At 34.0% G+C, this 20,709-nt stretch overlaps 1 protein-coding gene across 1 annotated transcript; it reads left to right on the top strand.

The window, feature by feature from the left end:
* Positions 1–1,562: 1,562 nt before the first annotated feature.
* On the top strand, positions 1,563–15,117 carry LOC129949132 (synaptojanin-1). The gene is made up of 3 exons (XM_056060399.1): positions 1,563–1,649; positions 8,222–11,943; positions 14,762–15,117. Exon 2 carries the CDS (start codon positions 8,313–8,315, stop codon positions 11,913–11,915), a length of 3,603 nt encoding a protein of 1,200 aa, XP_055916374.1. The 5' UTR covers positions 1,563–1,649; positions 8,222–8,312; the 3' UTR covers positions 11,916–11,943; positions 14,762–15,117.
* The last annotated feature ends 5,592 nt before the right edge of the window (positions 15,118–20,709 follow it).

The following is a 20,709-nucleotide window of genomic DNA, read 5'->3' as shown; positions in this document are numbered from 1 at the left end:
AATTTCGGTCGTACTCTAAAGTACAGAAATTCTACGAATGTGGAATGCCTTACCAGACTGAATGTTTCCCACTCATCACAATGTGCAGGCATTCAAAACCAATGTGCATCAGTATCTCCTTTCAAATACTGTCCTCCCTTCCTAAATACTCACACTGTGTATGATTTTTATAAGGGTATTCTGATCCCCTTGAGTAAGCGTACAATATAAAAACAATTAAAATGAGTTGTCATAGAGTGTTGCTCATTGTGCTCAAACAAGGTGAATTGTCGAAAAATTGACATTAGTGTAATTATAATGCTGTTAAATTGAAAAGGATGTTCGCTTATTTGGAACTGAATTCTTAGCTCTGATTGGGTTGTTGCTGCTAGTGTTGTTACATTGCCAAAGTCAAAGTCGACGCCTGCGCCCACCGCAGCCGCTGAGGCAGATGTCATTGATCATGATACAGTAGTAATTGAGTGTAGAAATATGTACTTTACTTCAAAAGGCTTCGAATAACTATTTACATATAAAGGCCAACGTCTGTGGTAAAAAATATTGATTTCAAGTGAATATAATATAAAATAATTTCACCTGGGAAACAGCGCCCTTGTTTTGAGCAAATCTTCTGAATTTCTTGAGAGAAGTTGTTTTCTGTTTTATGGTTTTTAATTTGCAGCTAAAGGCGCTAAAAAAGTCGATTATTATTTTTTTTTACATCTTCTTGATTTAAATTTAACTTATATTTTTAATCTACTTTTATGTTAAGGAAAAAATTCGTTGTAGTAAAGATGGTTCCACATTAAAAAGAAGCCACATTAAATGCAAAAAATGACAATCAAATGAAGTAAATGTATTTAAATAAATAAATAAATTGGGTGGCGCAACAGTCCGTTGAGAAATAGGGCCTAGTGACTTACAACAATTCCTGTGTGAGAGTAATGTTGTCAGGAATGGAATGGACCTACAGTTTATATGCCGAATCCGAACGGCTCATTTGAGAGAGCACTTTTTCATGACAAGAATTACTCTTGGAGAATTTGTCAATTCCTCGGAAGAGGCAGTACCCGTGAAGAGACTTTCGATGGCATAGGCAGGGAGCGAACCCAAGACCTCTAGCATGACAGTCCAACGCACTAGCCATCATGCCACGGGTGATACAAATATATTTAAAGCTAAGATTTTTACACTTCCCAAATTTCTTAATAGTATCTTCTTTTTTTGCGTTGAAATGTTTGATTGACGCTAGTGTTATCAAGATTCTTTTTTTAAACGTACCTACTTGAACTCCGAGTCGAATAATTTTCATTGTTTTCTTCTGGTTTCTGTAGTTGGGGGGGGGGTATCGGTCGGTTCTCTTGGTAAGTATTTTCCTCTATGCTTTTTTCAGAGCTTAATTCTGAGTTTAAAAAGAAAAACGCCGAAGAAGAAACATATTCCAATATGTGATCACCCCCTAACTGCATTAAATCAATGATTTTAAAGGTTAGAAACAAATCAGAGAGAGATAGATTGCTATATGTTATTCTGTTGCTTTATTTTATGGAACATTAGGTGTCTCTTTGTACAAAACATTTATTGTCATTCTTTATTCAACTGAATCAAGACACTGGATAATTTTGATAGCAATTTTTGTTGTCTAAATCAAAAACAAAAATCAATTTTTGGTAAGTTTAATATTTTAACAAAGTTACTGTTAATATATAAACTAAGAGATTTTGTTGGCAAAAAGGTGTTTCAGAGTATATTTTTAATTAAAGTCATCGTAAAGACAAAAATAAATTCGAATTGCAGTTACGCAGCTTATGGTGAAGTTTATTGATTTTCCGAAAACAAATTAACAGGGAATATTTTAATAATATTGTTATTTTTTAGTTTTGCGATAAAAGGTTCACATAAAAATTAAAAGACAAAGATATTTTTGTTAGTCGATAAGCTTTATTTTAATATTAATTAATTATTAAACCAGAAATATGATATGTTCACGAGATTTTTAACAAAAACATTAATTTTTACTTAAGATAGTTAATTGTAAAAATGGGAGTTTACTTAAAAAATTTGATAAGATTTGCTTTGTTTAATTAATCATGAGATTTTAAACTAAATAGTGGTGTCGGGTAAAAATTTATAATTGCAATGTATTTTTAGGCAAGAATTATGATCCACTTTTGTTTTTAATCAATAACTTTAGAGTAGGTTTCAAAGTGTAACTTTTTTGATAGAAGTTTGGTAAATACTTTACGTTGTTTATTTAATTAGAAGTGGATTCCCAAAATAATAACAATTCTATGTTAAATAATACTTTGGTCGTTCTTTGCATGATAAAAATCAGTTCGTAACAAGTCAGCCGTTAAAATCAATAAAATATAAGAGTTCTGTAGATTGCAGGTGTATAAAGGTTATATGTCAAAAGCTTAGTGAAGATATATTAAAAAACAAAATATGAGAAAAAAAAATTGTGTAGATGGTGTCAATGTTTTTGTTCATTTAAAGATGTACACATATTTTCCTGTGACTCCTTTTGAAATAAGTACAGTGTTGGTCAAAACAAAAGCAACTTTAATATCCTCGATTTTTAATAATAAAACAAATGTTGGATTCAATTATTGTATATTTGGGTTTTTAAAATTCATAAAAATATGTGAATATATCGCTTGTATTTGGTAGCAAATCCCTTGTTTTTAATCACTTGAGCACGTCTTCGAGGCATGGAGTCAATTAAATTGTTATTATGCTACTCAGGATTCTTTAAAAAACAATTTAATTTAATCTAACAGATCATTTATATTTTTGAAATTAGTCCTTACAATTCGTCGATCTACAGTTTCCCATAGATTTTCTATGTGGTTGAGATCTGGGGACTGTGGCCATTGTAACACGATGTGAGGTAGAATTACATTTTGCAAAATGTCACGGTTCATAAACCGATCTATTGTAGCATCTATTTGGTGAATTAGTACCATTCCTTGCCCTAAAAAACATCCCCACACCTTTACGTTGCCTCCTCCGTGTTTTACAGTAGCTTTGGTATAACGTGGATTTGGTGCCTCTTTGGTTGGCCTACGAACACGAAAAAAACCACCGGAACCCTTTAAATTGAATATAGACTTGTCCTAAAAGAGTTAAAAAACCACACAAAAGTGTTTCAAAAGTACCCTCAACTTTTTCGCTGGCTCTATTAGCTCCACATAACAAAATGTCTATTCAAAAATTTACCACTGGCTATTACCTTTATTGGGCGACGCGGTATTTTGGTCGAAAACCTGGCCAAAAATATTTGGGCACATTTTTCATATCAAATAGGTACCAAATGACTAAAAAGTTATTTGGAAGGATAAATTTTCATATTTTAGGTACAGTAAAACTCACTTAGATGCCCAACCCGATTAAAAATCAAAAAAAGCACCTACAACACTGCGCTATAATTTTTTTCAAAGCTAATATTTTATGCTTTGTTTTCTTTTTTGAAAAATTGTGTTTATCAACGACATTTTTTTTTGTCATTATTCAATGACCTAATATATTTTTAGTCAAATACAAAAAACCTCATTCCGATAAATGCCATAGTTTAAAAGAAACTATAAAAAAATGAAAGATGCTTTTTCCTATTTTTTCCTTTTTTTTCTTGAAATTTTCTTATTCCGGGTGTTTAACTTTCATTCATTATTTTTTCTTTTGTACAAAATAGGTAATCCAGTCTTTTATTATTATTCCTAAAGACTTCTTTGTTTAAAACAAATGAGGTAGTGAAAACATGAATTTTATCAAAATAAATCCAAAACGAATTGTTCAAAATAATAGGAGTAAACAAAATGAAGTATAAAAAACTAAAAAAAAATATTCAATATTAAAATTTTTTTGTCAGTATTTTGTGGAAAATCCTTTGTTTTTTAAAATTATAGAGTTCACAAGGGCCTGACAACGCTCAACTGGAATTTGGTTCCATGCTGCGTCCCACAACTGCCTCGAATTCAAGGGTCTTCGTCGAGAAACACCCCTTTTCACATCTGCCCATACATTTTCTATGGGATTGAGGTCAGGTGACTGAGCTGGCCAGTCCATGACCTCAACCTCATTGACCCGAAACCATTCCTTGGAAGACTTACTGGTGTGTTTCGGGTCGTTGTCTTGTGGAAATACCCATTTAACCGGCATATTCCAAATCGCATAAGGCAGCATCACACTATATTCACATAAACGCGCTGGTCCATCGTGCCAATGATTTGATGTATGGGGTCAATACCAGCAAATGAGAAACTGCCCCATGCCATCACTTTAGCACCTCCATGCTTTACCGTTTTAATGGTGTACCGAAGCTTAAACTCGGAATTTTCTGGACGTCGGACGTATTGCCTAGAGCCAGTTCCACTGAATAAAACAATTTTGGTCTCGTCAGTCCACAAAATGTTTCGCAATTTCTCCGCAGGCCAATTAGCGTGGCTTCTTGCAAATTTCAAACGAGCGGCTAAATGTTTTTTTGTAAGCATCGGCACTTTTCGTGGACTGCGAGCGAAAAGATTGTGTTCCAACAATCGCCTTCTTATTGTTACGCTACTTACTGCCAGTCCTAGATCTTCCTGGATCATCTTAGAGGACGCAAAAGGATCCTTTCGGCTGTAGCGAACAAAACGTCTATCGTCATTTTCACTCGTTTCTCGTTTCCGTCCTCGGGTTTCGACTTTTTTCATATTTTACAGCATTGGCGATCATTTGGTCAGAGCACCCCAGCATAAACTTTATATCCTTATAAGTTTTTCCTTCATTTCGCAACATTTTTATGATTTCCCGTTTTTCGTCGGTGCAGTGCTTTCCTCGGCCCACTTAATAACCAAACTTGTTTAGATACTCGATATTCCAACTATTTAATATTCCTATTTTAATTTAGTTACTTACTGTTTATTTTTTTAAGTTTTTGATTTTTTTTTTTACGTACAATATAACTCACACTTCTATTATTTTGAATAGCCTGATTGAGAGTAAAAATCTTTTGATCTTTGGTAACAAATGTAAACGGTTATGAATCCAAACCAGTTCATTGTTTTATCATCTTTAATGTCCCGTTATACTTACCGGTAGAGAAATGAGCTGATTACCAGTATACACATGGTAAAAAAATACTTGAGCAAATTTTGTAAAAGCACTCCTATTATTTTGAACACAGCTGTAGATGTGGATTATTGTATATTTTATGAGTAAAGGTCAATTATTAATCCTTTTTTTTTTCTTTCCGCAACTTCTGTTTTATAGCAAGTAATACAAAATGGCCAGGATTAATTTAATATTATTTATTCTTCATTTTTCATCATTAACATCTTCATCATTGGTATTTGCAATAAAAAAATCGAGAGCCTCTTTTAAAAACGATTGTTTTTTGTCTCGCTTGTCCTTAAACTACTGAGATTAGGGTCTCATGTCAATAAAAGCCGGTGAAGCATATCCTCGTTGCATGCAGTCCTGGAGAATTTTCGTGAAAGTTTTTCCCTGTATTGGCCGAAATGCTGATTTCTAGCTTTAGTAGCTTCTTAGGACAACTGGTCGACCTTTAGACTTTCCGGGAAATATGCCAACAGGTAGTGTTACTACTTCGCTAAGCCACTCTTCATTCTTATCGAAGAAACACTTTTCTGTGGAGTTGCCATCTCCGTTTATAGTTTGCTTTGAACGCCTTGATAGTTTTGGTAAGTTCATCTATTTTCTCTGGGGGACATTTTGTGATATCCATACATTTTTTATCCAAATCTTTAAGTTTACCGTCAAAAAGTCTTTGTGAGCTCATGGAGCTGTTTCCTGGTGAGAGGCAAGGTGGAATTAGATTCATCTGGAATAATATAAAAAATGTTAAGTTAAGGTCGCTTGAAAAGAGTTTTTTTTTGCAAATGCTTTGTTTTTTCTTAGATGAAAACTTGTGAATGGTTCTGAAATGCAGAATTGTTCTACATATCCAGAAGGTAAATAATATATGTGCAAAACTTTGTTGCGGTGTGTTGTTAATATTCAAAAACACTAATGTTTGGTAAAAACGCTAATTTTGTAAGTATATTCTTTAACTCATCGATATGAAGAACTTAGTTGAATTTTGTATGACTATAGCCGCTGAAATGAAAATGCGATTTGATATTTTTGGATTCAGTCTCACTCTCGGTTATAGCAACCACATTCTTGTGTGTGCGCACAATATGACACCGAAAACAGTAAGTGTTTTCCAAATAAATTTTTTATTACAATTTTCGGTTGTTTACCTGGTAACAAAAAAAAAGTTTGTCGTAAATTTGTAAAAAAAATGCAGTTTGTTGACTTTTTTCGAGCTGCAAAAGCTTGTTCTGTCGAATTAGCCAATGGCATTCCATCCATCCTTTAAACAATTTAGCTGTATTTCTGACGTTTCCAGATCCGTTCATTAGATTGCCCCTGAGCTCTTTCTAAACAGCACATCGAGAATATGGTTGAGTTCAAAAATGCAACTAGTTGCACAAGCCCACAGATATACAAGTCAAGCAGATATACAATGTCAAAAACCAGTTCATAAATGTCATCAAACTAGGCGCCTATAAAAAAGTATGAACGAAATAATTAAGTTTTTTGAGTTACACGGGCTTTGGTTTTTGAGGAATTAACAACATTCTTTCAAAATGTCCAATTGTTTTATTAGGACTTATTTTTAATGTTTTGAATGCAACAAATTCATTCATTTCTATGAAGTGAAAATATTATATTTCAACTTATTAATAACAAATCATTGTACTTTTTGCCAAAAATTTAATAAATATCCAATTATTTTGCCTTCACATCTTGTTCTGACATTTTCATGCAGAACGGCAACAGAAATAAAATGACTGCAGCATTTCAGCTGTCATACTGTTTTTTTGAACAGAGTTACCGACTGCAGTAATGCAGTGTATTTACATTTATGAACGTAAATCTTGCATTACTGCTGCATTTTTACATTAATGAACTTACCCTATGTTTCCCTGTCATTTTAAATTCTTCCCTATTTTTCTAACGCTTTTACTGTTTTTAAATATACACATTTAAAAGGACTAATAACCCCTTGAGTGCCCGTAAATAAAAAAAAACAGAAATCAGGGAAGTTTTGCAGCAAAATTTAATCCAGAATTTTATATGAACATTTTCTGGGCACTTTTTAATAAACAAAATATTCTGATATAATTTCTTCTTGAGCAATTTAGGGAAATCAGTTGTTTTTTATTATTTGCTTTAAATAAAACAGTAAAATGTGAAAAAAGCGTTGCTTACTTCGCACAGTCGACGATCGCTGCTTCTTTAAACTTAGAATCAATTAAGTCACCTCTTAAAGAAATAAAATGTGTTATGTGGTATGCTTATCATCCCAAATCAATTAACCCAGCTTGTCGATGAGCCAACTCGAATCCCTGACGTTGCAGGTCAATCCGCCAACACCCTAGACTTTTTTCTTACCTCTGACCCTAATAAATACACAATTAGTGTATTACCGCCTCTAGGCACATCAGACCATTGTATCATATCTGCAAAATTCTCATGTCGAAAAAACCCAGTTAAAGAAAAAACTCCTATGAGAACCGTTTGGCAATATGAGAAAGCCAACTGGGACGGTCTCAATGAATTCTTCAGGAACTTTAACTGGTCACTATGCTTCCTCGATAGAGACGTGGATTCCAGCGCAGATATGGTTACAAATTTAATTCTTTGTGGAATGAGAAATTTTATCCCGAACAGGGTAAAATCTATCAAACCCAAAGAGAACTCATGGTTTGATTCGAGCTGTAAAGAGGTTATTAGGATCAGAGATGTAAGTTTCCGTTGTTACAAAGCCAACCCGACTGAGGAAAACCGGAATAAGTTCAAACAAGCTAGGAAGACATGTAATGGTCATATTCGTCGAACCAAATTTTTGCATGATCAGAAATTAAGGCAAAAAATACTACAATGTCCCAAAGGTAGTAAAAATTTCTGGTCATTTGTAAAAAACGTACGAAACACCACGTCATCCTCGGTTCCAACGCTCGTCCACAATGACACTCCCTATGTAAGCTCGATTGATAAAGCCAATTTGCTTGCAGTCGAATTAACAGTTTGCTGTTTTTTTTTTTTCAATGAAAAATGTTTGAAGTTTGAGTTGCAAATGTTTTGCACAGTACTGTATGTAGAGGCTCCACGTTTTTTTTAATTTTCTCTTTAAGTCTCTTAAATTTATAAGATTTTTGAAAATAATTAAGCTTAAAATCAATTCTCCTTACAGATGAAATACTAAATACATTTTTGCTCGGTATATCAGTTGGACTACAGACGACTTGTGCCCGTTCAGTGTCAGATCAACAATTATACTCACAATGGCTATGTCAAAAGTTTTTAGAGTTTGGGAAAAGTCAATTAGCCCAAACCCTCATAGCGTTTTGTTGGAACATCGAAATAAAACGGATAGCATACTTTTTGAATCACATTCCGTAGCACAATTGAGCCAACAAGAATGCGATACTGTTCGAAAGCAATACACCAAAGTATGTGATGCATATGGCAGCTTAGGAGTACTTCAACTGAATGCTGGTGAGAGTACAGTTTTATTTTTAGTGATGGTAACTGGGTGTGTATCAACGGGTAAAATTGGTGATATTGAAATATTTCGGATTACTCAAACGCAGTTTATTTCATTACAAACTCAAGTCCCTCATGAAGATAAAATCAGTGAAGTTCGAAAACTCTTGAATTCTGGAGTGTTTTACTTTTCGCATTGCTTGAATGTTAATAAACAACCGAGCAGTAATTCCAAATTTGATATAACGCTATGTGCTCAAAGGAGTCATCAGACTTCTGAAACTGATAACAGATTCTTTTGGAATCGTATGTTGCACATCCATATGCTGAGGTATGGAATCAGTTGTTCGGCATGGTTGCTTAAAATAATGTGTGGTTCAGTTGAAATAAGAACTGTATACATAGGAGCAAAACAAGCCAAAGCCGCAATAATTTCTCGTTTAAGCTGTGAACGTGCTGGTACACGTTTCAATACTCGTGGAACTAATGACGAAGGGCACGTAGCTAATTTTGTTGAAACCGAACAGGTAATTTATGTTGACAATGACGTGACTAGTTACATACAGACCAGAGGATCTGTTCCACTGTTTTGGGAACAACCAGGCGTACAAGTTGGTTCCCATAAAGTTAAACTTTCTCGAGGATTTGAGGCTTCAGCATCAGCTTTTGACCGACATATGCAAATTATGAAAGATCGTTATGGGCTGCAAATGATTGTAAATCTTCTTGGCACAAGTCAGATTGGCAGCAAGGAAGGTGAAGCTATGCTGAGCAACGAATTTCAGAGACATCATAATATGTCAAATCATAAAGACGTTCCGCATATAATTTTCGATTATCATCAAGAATGTCGTGGAAGTAATTTCTCAGCATTGTCAAAGCTTAAAGCACGCATAGATGCATGTAGTGTGAATTTCGGATTCTTCTATTCCACGAATAATGATGTTGTTCGGGAGCAGATAGGAACTATTCGAACAAATTGTCTCGATTGTTTGGATCGTACCAATTGCGTGCAAACGTTTTTAGGACTTGAAATGCTCAATATTCAGATAGAATCTATGAAGCTTGGTGAAAAGAAGCAGAATGTTTCACGATTTGAGGAAATTTTTCGTCAAATGTGGGTTAACAATGGCAATGAAGTGAGTAAAATATATGCCGGCACTGGAGCAATTCAAGGTGGTTCGAAACTAATTGATGGTGCTCGTTCAGCAGCTCGAACAATTCAAAATAATTTGCTAGATAATTCCAAACAAGAAGCGATTGACGTGTTGCTCCTCGGGTCGACGCTAAGCTCAGAACTTGCCGATCGTGCTAGAATACTTTTGCCCTCAAATATGCTTCATGCTCCAGTAACTGTGTTGCGAGAAATGTGCAAACGATATAATGAATATGTTAATATGAAAACCATACGTGTAGCTGTTGGTACGTACAATGTGGCCGGAGGAAAAAATTTCCGTGCTGTTGACATGCAGAATTCGCTCAGGGATTGGTTGCTTGATTCGTTCGGTCAAACTGATTCAAAGGACCTTGTGCCCACAGCCGAAGAAAATGCAAAACCTGTTGATATTTATGCCATAGGTTTTCAAGAAATAGTAGACTTAAATGCAAGCAATATCATGGCTGCCAGTTCAGAGAATGCTAAGATGTGGGCAGAAGAATTACAAAAGGCTATATCCAGAGACAATAGCTACGTTTTGCTTACTTATCAGCAATTAGTTGGAGTATGTCTATACATTTATATTCGTCCTGAAAATGCACCATTCATTCGTGACTTAGCTATTGATTGTGTTAAAACTGGTTTAGGAGGGGCAACAGGTAATAAGGGAGCCAGTGCTATTCGCTTTGTTTTGCATGGCACATCCATTTGTTTTGTTTGTGCACACTTTGCTGCAGGACAATCTCAAGTGAGTGAACGCAATGCAGACTATGCTGAAGTAACTAGAAAATTAGCATTTCCCATGGGCAGAACTCTTAAATCACACGACTACGTCTTTTGGTGTGGTGACTTTAATTACCGTATTGATATGGACAAGGACGAACTAAAGGAAGCAATTGAAAATGGAAGGTTGGACGAAGTTCTTGAAAACGATCAACTGCGAAAAGAACAAGAAGCCGGCAATGTATTTAATGATTTCCTTGAAGGAGAAATAACTTTCGATCCAACTTACAAATATGATATGTTTAGTGACATGTACGATTCAAGCGAAAAAATGAGAGCTCCTGCCTGGACAGATCGAGTTTTATGGCGTCGAAGAAAAGCACTTGCAGAATCTGATGTTAGTGCCGACTGGAACCCGGGAAAGCTTGTGTACTATGGTCGTTCTGAGCTAACGCAAAGCGATCACCGACCTGTTTTGGCTGTAATTGACTCTGAAGTGGTTATTATTGATAGCGCCAGAAGAAAGAAAGTTTTTCAACAAGTAATAACAGACCTAGGTCCACCGGATTCCACAATTATAGTTCATGTAAATACCACTAACCAAGTTGTGTCAGAAGATGATCCAACAATTTACGATGAGAACGTAATGAATGCATTAATTCAGCAGTTGTCGAAACTTGGAGAAGTTACTTTGGTGCGATATGTTGAGGATACAATGTGGGTTACATTCCGCGAAGGCGAATCCGCTTTAAATGCAGTAGCTCAACGAACAGCTAGTATTTGCAATCTTGAGCTAAGTTTTGAGTTAAAATCCAAAAATTGGAACGATCTCGTAGAACAAGAAATAGCTTTATGCACGTCTAACACAATATCCCTATGTTCTCATCCACTAACTAAGCAAAGTGATGCAAGTTACGTACCAGAGATACCCCAACGACCAAAGCAACAACCTGCTCGTCCTCCAACTCGTCCTCCTTTGCCATTGTCTCCTAAAAACACACCCAAAAACTCTCCTCACCATTTACCACATGTGGGAGTTATAAGTATTAATCCGCAAATGATTCAACAACACACTGAGTTTTCGTCGTCAGCACCTCCATTGCAGCAAACGCGCCCAGCCAGACCACCAGCTTTTGCAACGGCTCCAAGCACTGAAGATCTCCCCACTCCAAGTTCTAGTAAAACTTCTTTGATCAGGTCTCCTCCTCAATCATCACCAACTAATAACAATCAAAAATCTCTGGATGAACCTTCTTATTCTGATGATATCTACGAAGAAATAACCGATGGAGCAGAGTACTCTTCGCCGATGCCACATTTTACTCCGCCAGTATGCCCCGAAAGCTTAAAAGAAGGAAATTCTTTCCCAATACTTGCCTCTTCAAATGTTAATGCCAGTATTGATAATACTTCCAACAATACAAAACGAGCACTACCGCCACTACCTAGTCGTGGAGGTCCACCCCCAATTCCAAGTAGAAATGCTGGTCCACCGCCGACTGCGCGGCCAAGTGATAAATAATTTAAATATGAATCGAATTACATATAAAGTAAGTTACGTTCCTTGATTATAAATTAGTTTGCAATATGTTGTTAAAATAATAAAGTTAAATCTTTTGATTTATGTTTCTTTCATATTTTAAGTTTAATGAAGCTTTATTTTTTAAATTCTCATTTATGGTTTTCCGCTTAAATAATTATAAACTATCAGGGAAAAAAATAATTTTCAAGTTTTGAGGAAGTTATAGAAATATTAATTATAAATATTTATTGGGTAGTTTTTACAATTTTTCTGCAAGAGTTCAGTATTATTATTTGTTTATACTTTTCCGACTTGAAATACATAGAATGAGTAATGCTACTTGATATTATTTTTTGTTTGGTATAATATAATGAATCAATTTATATACAGGGTTATCCATTTTGCGGTTTCAAAAATAAAGTAAATCAAACCAATTCTAAATGACAATTCCCGGAGAAATATTTCCCTTTTCCCTTCTCTCTCATTCTAAATAAAAAATTCCCGTGGATTTTGTTCCCTTTTCGATTTACCTTATTCTAAACAAGTTCGAAAATTGGAAAAAAGCAGTTATTCTAATTGTCAAAAAAGGGAAAATACGAATTTATTTTGTTCGAGTTTGTTCCCGACACTTGAGCTGGAGAGTTACGAAAAGAAATGTAAGTTTTTCTTTTTTTGCAATAATAATTGATAATATTTCAAATATGTTAAGGTCAAAAACAACAAACAAATGCTTTTGAATTTGATGGAGGCTCAACGCGATATTGCGTGTGGCTTCCAACAAAGGAGGAAGTGGCATTGTTTTGGCAAATGGTGGAAAATGAGCTGAATTCGTGTCGACCACCAAAAAAAAACACTAACGAAATGGCAAAACTTTTTTAGCTGGATTACAGGGCCTAGAGAGAATATGCAACAAATACTTGAAGACAACCTTGTAATCAAGCTGTTTAATAAAACTAGAAAAACAAATTTAGAATAATTCCTTGTGAATTTACAAGTACTTACAACCATTGAGGCAACTTCAGAGGGTTCGAACTGTCCCTCAAGGATCTTTTAACAACCCTTGGGCTTTGATGTTCTTCTAACTCCTCTTCAAACAAGATTCTTGCTGCAATACTGAACATTTTTTAGTTTAATTTATTTATATATGCATTTATTTATGCATAAATATCAATTTCAAAATGTTTGTTTTCCTTTTCCGGGGAATTCGGAATAGGGGAATTTTACTCTCTGGAGATCAAGTCTCAAGTCAAGTTTATTTTGTGGATATAAGAGTTAATCAACCGTAGTGTGAACGATCGCGCAGAGAACCAGTACCTTGTGATTTACAATTATCAATCATTCCAGTGTGCGAGTAATTTCAGGGATGGAGGGTAGCTACAATTTGTATGCCGAATCTGAATGGCCGATTTGAGAATGCACTTTCCGTGACAAACATTATTCTTAGAGGATTTGTCAATTCTACGGAAGAGGTAGTAAGCGTGAAAAAACTTTAAGTGATACAGGTGTGGATTGAATCCAAGAACATGGCAGTCCTACACACTAACCGGAAAGGTCACTTATAACCCAACGAAGAAGAGACTTTGTTATTTCGCATTTTCCATAAGAATGATCTATTATCTATTAGCCTCCATCAAACGCCTTTGAAATATTACCCAAAACGATGTAAAGATTTGTTAAAATTGTCGGTTTGATAAACAATTAAATCATTAGTAGACGTATTGCTACGAAAGCTATATTGCCGGTCATTAAGAAAGTTTTGTTCTTTAAAATTTTTCATAATTTTAATTTTCAAATTTAATAATTTAGACAATTATTTTTATTTTATTACTAGGATTATACCATGATAACCTCACCTACAAGTGCAGAAAAGGATAGTTGGAAAAGTTTACTCAGTGGTTTTGCAAGCGTCTAAGCGTCCTTATAACAATATTAGAAAATGTGGTGGCGAGTGGTAGCGACGTTATTACTAGAGCAGAAGAAGGATTTTATACTCTTTTTCAAACAACTAGTCATTTTTATTTTTTTAGTACCCGTGGCGTGATGGTTAGCAGGTTCGATCCCTGCTTGTAGCATCTAAATTTTTTTTCACGGGTACTGTCTCTTGCGAATAATTTACAAATTCTCCAAGAGTAATTGTTGTCATGAAAAGTGCTTTCTCAAATAAGACGTTCAGATTCGGCTTAAAACTGTAGGTCCCCTCCATTCCTAACAACATTACTCGCACACAGGAATGGTTGACAGTTGTAAGTCACTAAGCCCTAGATCTCAACGAACTTAATTTATTTTAACTTTTCCATTTTTATTCCCTTTGGGGCATTTAGTATTATTTCTGTAATTTATAATCATGTACTTCGTTAGACATTTTTGCTGTAGTTTTTTTCTTGCTAGCTGAATCGAAGTTTTACTTAAAGGGTTTGCCTTAAAACATAATGCAACTTTCTTCGCTAATAGCCTCTTGTCATCTCGAATCAAACCATCCATTTTATTTCGGTTTTATACATTTTTACCTAATCGGATGATAAAATCATTATTGTTGATATCATCAAGAGAAGCCAACCGTTAAAAGAGTGGTCTATTAGCTCGTTACTTCTTGAAAACATAATTTTAATTTTATAAGGATTGCTTATGAAAGTCGTCCCAGCAGGCCGCTTCTGATCTTCTGTTGTGATCGTTTATTTTGGAGACTTTTATTCCATTATTTTTTCAAAAAATATTTTTAATTTTTTTGGTTTTAAGAGTTAGCCTTTTAGTAGTAATACATATAAAGTTCTTATGATTTGCATTGGGAAAACTTAGAATCTTTTAAAAAATGAAATCAAAATAAGAATCTTTTCTCTTACTTTCAGTTATATTATACATAGATTACATAAATTGAACACTTCACAAAGCTTAATATCTATGGCTTCAAGATTTACATCTGTTAACACAAACTTGAATGAAGATATCTGTTAGTAAAATAAAGTATGGGAGCGCGGATGTAATGACGAAATGACAGAATACGAAAGGTTACTACATGATCTAATACAAACTATTCTAAGCTATGCAAATGCACACATGATCTATACAAACTCCGTACGCAGCCATGTTAGTAATAATTGTTGATACTTATGTTGTTATGTAAAAACTAGAATGCATCGTCTTAAAAATAGACAAAATACTTATAATGTTAGTAAAAAGTAAATACATGAAAAAATTGTTGTTTTTCTTCTTTTTTAATGTACAGAGGTTCATGTTAAAAGTTAACAAATATTATTATTTTCTTACATTTTTATATTATTATTCTGAAGTAATTCAACAAGAATAAGCCAAATTCTCTTGAAAAGTCTAAGTAAGGGGGTTTTTCATAAGTAAAATAAATCAATTTATTTTTGATCTAGATCTGTCAAATCACAAATTTCTGCTGTTTTTGTGTTCCATGGGGTAATATATATTGTTAGTTTTGATTTAAAATCAAATTTGCGGATCTGGGTTTTTCGGCAGATTTATCCCTCTTTTCACCAATACTAATACAATTCTTAAAACATTTTAGCTGTGATTTGACACCTCTTGTAATCTGACATGGAAAACCCCATAAATAACTTCACAATGTACCTACACATGGAAAATTCTGCGTTCGATTGAGGAAATTTAAGAAAAGTGAAATGATTAATTTGATCATGAATCTTGTTTTTTAACGTCGATCGTTTCGTTTCTTTTTTTTTTTTTTTTCAATTCAGGCTAGTACATCATTTTAAATATGAATCTAAAAAAATAAATTGTTTAGGTGGTCATTATGAGGATGGAAATGTCTCTGCTTAATCTATGGTATTAAAAATGCACCATTTTTAGTAATAAAATGTCAGCACGCTCAGGAATTGAAATATAATTAGTAGGATTTCCAAACTATAAGGTATCCTCAAACAAAAGTAAGTATTTAGGTATTCAAGTTCAACAAGAGCAAACAATAAAACTTTTTCGGGACAATATCAAGTTAAGTCTACTTGAGTCAAAATATCAAATATCAAAATTTGTATTCAATAAGAAGTTTAACATCATAAGGGGCGACTTTTATTAACAGCATGTTGCCCCCTGCAACCCCCTGCTATAGGATCTGGGGTGGGTGCGAGTTTGGGTATGTGCAAAGTACTTTTTGCACTAAATCAGAGAAATCCCCGACAAAAAAAGTATGGCAACACTGAACAAAAAACATGGAAGAAATGTCAAAATCAACCATTTTTGGGTGTATGTATGTAAAAAAGTGAACTTTGAAAATTAATTTAAAATAGAAATAAATATTTTCTCGCTCTAAAATTGTTCTAGGTATTATTTATTTGCACATATCTATCGAATAAAAAAACAGCGAGTCGAAATTCGTGCTGTGGTAATGGAAAGTTGAGCCCTTCATTACTCTTATAATTTATTATTTTTTAACAAAATTTAATTTTTATTTTGTATTAAACCATTCCGAGCGACTTTTAATTAACTAATTAGGTTTAAAATATCAAGGCTAGGAAATTCCGTATAATCATATATAAAGTACTATTCACATGAACACGACCAACAAATGGACGAGTATTCGTCGATTTTGACGTTTCTTTCACATGAGAGTTTTTAATTCGTCGCGAATGAAGCCACATCCGAACATCATTCTCCACCGAAACCAAAACAAGAATGATTTTTTAGGTTAAGTACGCGCGATTATTTTATTCGTTGCGAGTGTGGATAATGTGGAACGCGAATAAAGTTTGACAGTTCGTATCAACTATAATTTTTTTCGCGACGAATAAATTTGTTTTCTTAAATTTATTAATTTATCATAAATCAAATAGAAACTATACCTATTGCTATCGTTTTGTTAACAATTTGTGTGGAAATTGTCTTCAAACGTATATAAACTCACATTTTGTAATTCATTCGTCGTTCGTTGGTCGCGCTCATGTGAATACTACTTAAGTTGTAAAGAACTATTCAAATGAACCAACCAACGACCGGCGAATAAACGAACAGTGTGGGTGCTACGAACCAAAAACACTAGTATATAAAGTCTTTTTGCTACGAACTGTCAAACTCTTTTCGCGTTCCACATACCATCCACACTGCAATAATTGCGAAAGAGGAAGTAGGTGAAATAGAAATACTTTAAAAAGTCTCAACCAGAAGAGTTCTGGGTCCAGGATTGTCTTGGATGGTTTTTGACGTTTATTTTCCTCGCCTTTCTTTATTTCTTGGTTTTGCGTTATTAACTAGTGTTACCAAGTAATTAAGAAATATGCCGGCACAAAATTTTAAGTGGAACAAAGAACTTATAAGCGCGCTTATTTTGAATTTCTAAATGTATCCTCTTTTGTACGATCCCCGCCATCCGGACTACATTAACAGGTTTAAAACGAGCGATGCATACGACCAAATGTTGTGAGCTAAGTCTTTATTTGCAATAAGTTTGGAAATATTAAAAAAAAAGAGTTTTGCGAGGCAAAGCTTTTGCGTTTTGAACAAATGGGTTTTTTGAAAATACACTGCAAATAAGATATCTACTTCTAATATTGAAGAGGTAAGCTTTCATGTTTTGAACAAATGGGTTTTTGAAAATACACTGCAAAATTATAATTCTACTTATAATATTGAAGAGGTACGTTTAAGATATAAAATACCATTTTCCTTTTTTTAGAACGAACGAAAACGTATGCCAAGTTGTTCCAATGAGGATTTTGATGTTTATGAATCAGTGTAGGAATTCCATGTTACGCCAAAAAAAAGTTAGTAAATTTTACAACCAAAATGTATTTACTTTGCTAACCTACTTTTCCCTCCTGACGAAAATATTCTGTGAAATTGTATCGTATTGTCTTTGCTGCTCCTTTTCGGGGGTCGTCAACTCCTTTACTTGGTGTTCTGTTTGATGATAGTCCTTGCAGAAAATTGTTTTCTTTTGGATTTGTGTTGTGTTTTATCAAAATATTGTGTAAAACGCCACAAGCCTTCGTTACATGTTCAACGTTTGTGACTCTTAAGTTCATTGGTGACTGGAGAATTTTAAATCTGTATGACAGTATCCCAAAGGTATGCTCAACAACATGCCTGGCTCTACTTAGTCGAACGTTAAAAGTTCTTTTTGTTGTACATTTTGATCTAAATGGATAAGGCTTCAAAATATGTTTTTGTAGGGGAAAAGCATCATATCCAACAATCCATTTCCTACAACCTTATCGCTCGGGAACTTATTAACCGCATCAAGGATAAAATTTTGTAAGTAACTCTACCGTAAAACTACTGCATCGTTGGTTCTTCCATTACTTTGCAGTTTGCATCAGCTTGAGCCAATAAAATGATGTTATTTGTTCCTTTGTAGTTATGATAATATGCACCATCTGTTTTCAAACTTCTAAAGGTAATATGTTTGCACTCAAGGGCGCCGAGCCAATGGGGAAACTGCCATCGTCGTGCAATGTCCTCGGTGATTCTTTCCCATTCCGACCCTGGAAACAAAAATAAATTTTCAGTTTAAAATAAAGCAATAATATTTATACATTTTATATAACTATTCTATTTTTTAATTTCAAAAAAAGGTGGATACCTTAGCCATTTAAAAAAGATAATAATTCTGAAGTAGGGTTTCGCAAACAAAAATAGAAAGCAAATCTCCATAACAGTTTTTGAACAGCTTCCAAATGAGGCGATAAAGCGCAAAACTTCTTGGGACATACAAAGCATTCTTTGCTAAGGTACCGAGGAGGATTTGCAGTTGAGGAAAAGCGAATCAACACACTCATAAGGCAGTTTTTTTTCTTCAAGGCACACCGCACAACAATATTCGTCTTCAAAAGAGTATCTGGAAAAAGTTCCGATTCGAAGTGTGAAAGAAATAAGGCCTGCTTCGTCATAATCCGATTTTGCAAGGACGTCTTTCACTTCAGACTTGTTAGAACAGTCAATGGCAGACGTTTTTGATGACGAAGATTTCATTTGAAAAGTGTGTACCCTGAAACATTAAATAAATGCGAAATGCCATTAAATATGTTTTTTTTAAAGTTCGTACAAATTGCTTTGCAAACATCTGGAAAGGCTTTACTGAGGAATGGTTAAGAGAGTAGTTTACAAACTTTGGAATGTTTCACCAGTGGATAAATATCTCAAAGTGACAGCCAACTTTTCTGCTGGTGATATTGCCGTCGTTTCCAATGAACGACAAAGGTCAAAAGTTTGTTCATTCATTCTTATATAATTAAAAATTATAAAAATTAATTTATTATTTGATTGAAGTTCTTTTGTCTCTATTTTCTCTCCAAATTTGTATCCAGTTTCTTTTTATCTTTTGCTTGGAAATTTTTAAAGCATCCTCACAAAGGTCTAACACATCTGACAACATTTCTTAATCGGAGCTATTATCCGTATCCAAGGTGTCAATAATTGCTGCAGTATCTAATAAATTATGTAATATTTTAAATAAAATTTAACACGCCACCTTGAGGCAACAGCGAAAGTACAAAAAATATAGTTCCATGCTAATACTTTATTTATTTCCTTCCTAATTTAAAAAGAGTCATTCGAATTAGATATGTGGAGTATTAGTTATCGAAATGAACGAGTTGTTCTGTCAACTTTTTGTCAGATACCTACGTAAAACACACATTCTTGTGTACCTTCGACATCCCATCTTTTTTAAACCAACTGATCTTTTACACATAAAACACTTAAATATCCCGTTAAGTAACACTGTAACTTTTAACAGACTGAAAGAGTTTTCTGGACTTAGTGTATGTATAAATGATCTTAAACAGAAATAAAACACACAAGAATTCATGTTTGTAACAGTCTCACTCATCAAAGTACTTAAACATCTTAACAAATTTCTTACCAATCAAATCAGATATATCAACTGGCTGGCGACTTAAAAGAAATTCAACTTTCTATGGTGAATATCGCATAGAATTTGATATGACAAAACACAACCGAATAAATTTAAAATAAAGCACCGATTTACTAGGCTACTTTTGTAGTGGATTAAATTAATGCAACAAGAGAGGAGGTGCACTGATTTTCTGTACAGTACGGAGGGAATGTATTTATTCAATAGATAATATTTCTTGGATAATTTTGAGGTAAATGACACTGGCTGATTTTTTGGAGCAGGTTACATAGTACATAGACCATGAGTTGTTCCTACTGATTTCGATAATACACTGGATAGTGCACTTTATAAGGTGCTCTTAATTCCATTTGAAGATGGCAATTGAGTACCCTTTTCGTCTTTTTGACGTCTATTTGTAAATTTAACAAGATACTCCATGCAGGAGTGACGGTTTAAATATTTTATATTAAACAGTCTCTTAAAAGTTGCGAATATTTAAATAAATTTCATATATACTATTTTGATATGGAATTTATTGGAAACGTTCTTGCTATACTTCTTTTAATTTCTTAAAATAACTACAAATGTTGTTTTAGCAAATTTTTATTTTACAAATAAAAAATCAAGTGTGTACAATCAATTAGATGTACTAGATACAAACTGCTAGTAGCCAACTTTTCCTTTATGCCATCTGTTTCTTAGTAGCCTTTATGTACCAATAACTTTTAGAGATTGAGTTAGTTTTTGAGTCCCAGGAATAAAAAATGGAGTTTTAAAATCAGTTATTCATGTCAAGTACAGAAGCCGACGAATGAGGTGCGAATGGATTCGGAATATGTTTTTGACATTTTTAATATTGTTAGAAATGTCAAAATTCATATTAGGCCTACGCACTCGGATTCTATAATTGATGGGATTATTTTTTCCAGCTAAATTACGTGAGGGGAATCATGGTGAAATCACTTT

The sequence above is a fragment of the Eupeodes corollae genome, chromosome 3, assembly GCF_945859685.1.
Source record: "Eupeodes corollae chromosome 3, idEupCoro1.1, whole genome shotgun sequence".
In the NCBI taxonomy this organism is placed as follows: domain Eukaryota; kingdom Metazoa; phylum Arthropoda; class Insecta; order Diptera; family Syrphidae; genus Eupeodes; species Eupeodes corollae.
This window is presented reverse-complemented; position numbering and strand designations above follow the sequence as displayed.

Excerpts from the sequence above, each read along its gene's own strand:
- LOC129949132 (XM_056060399.1), top strand. The coding sequence starts at position 8,313 with ATGGCTATGTCAAAAGTTTTTAGAGTTTGGGAAAAGTCAATTAGCCCA.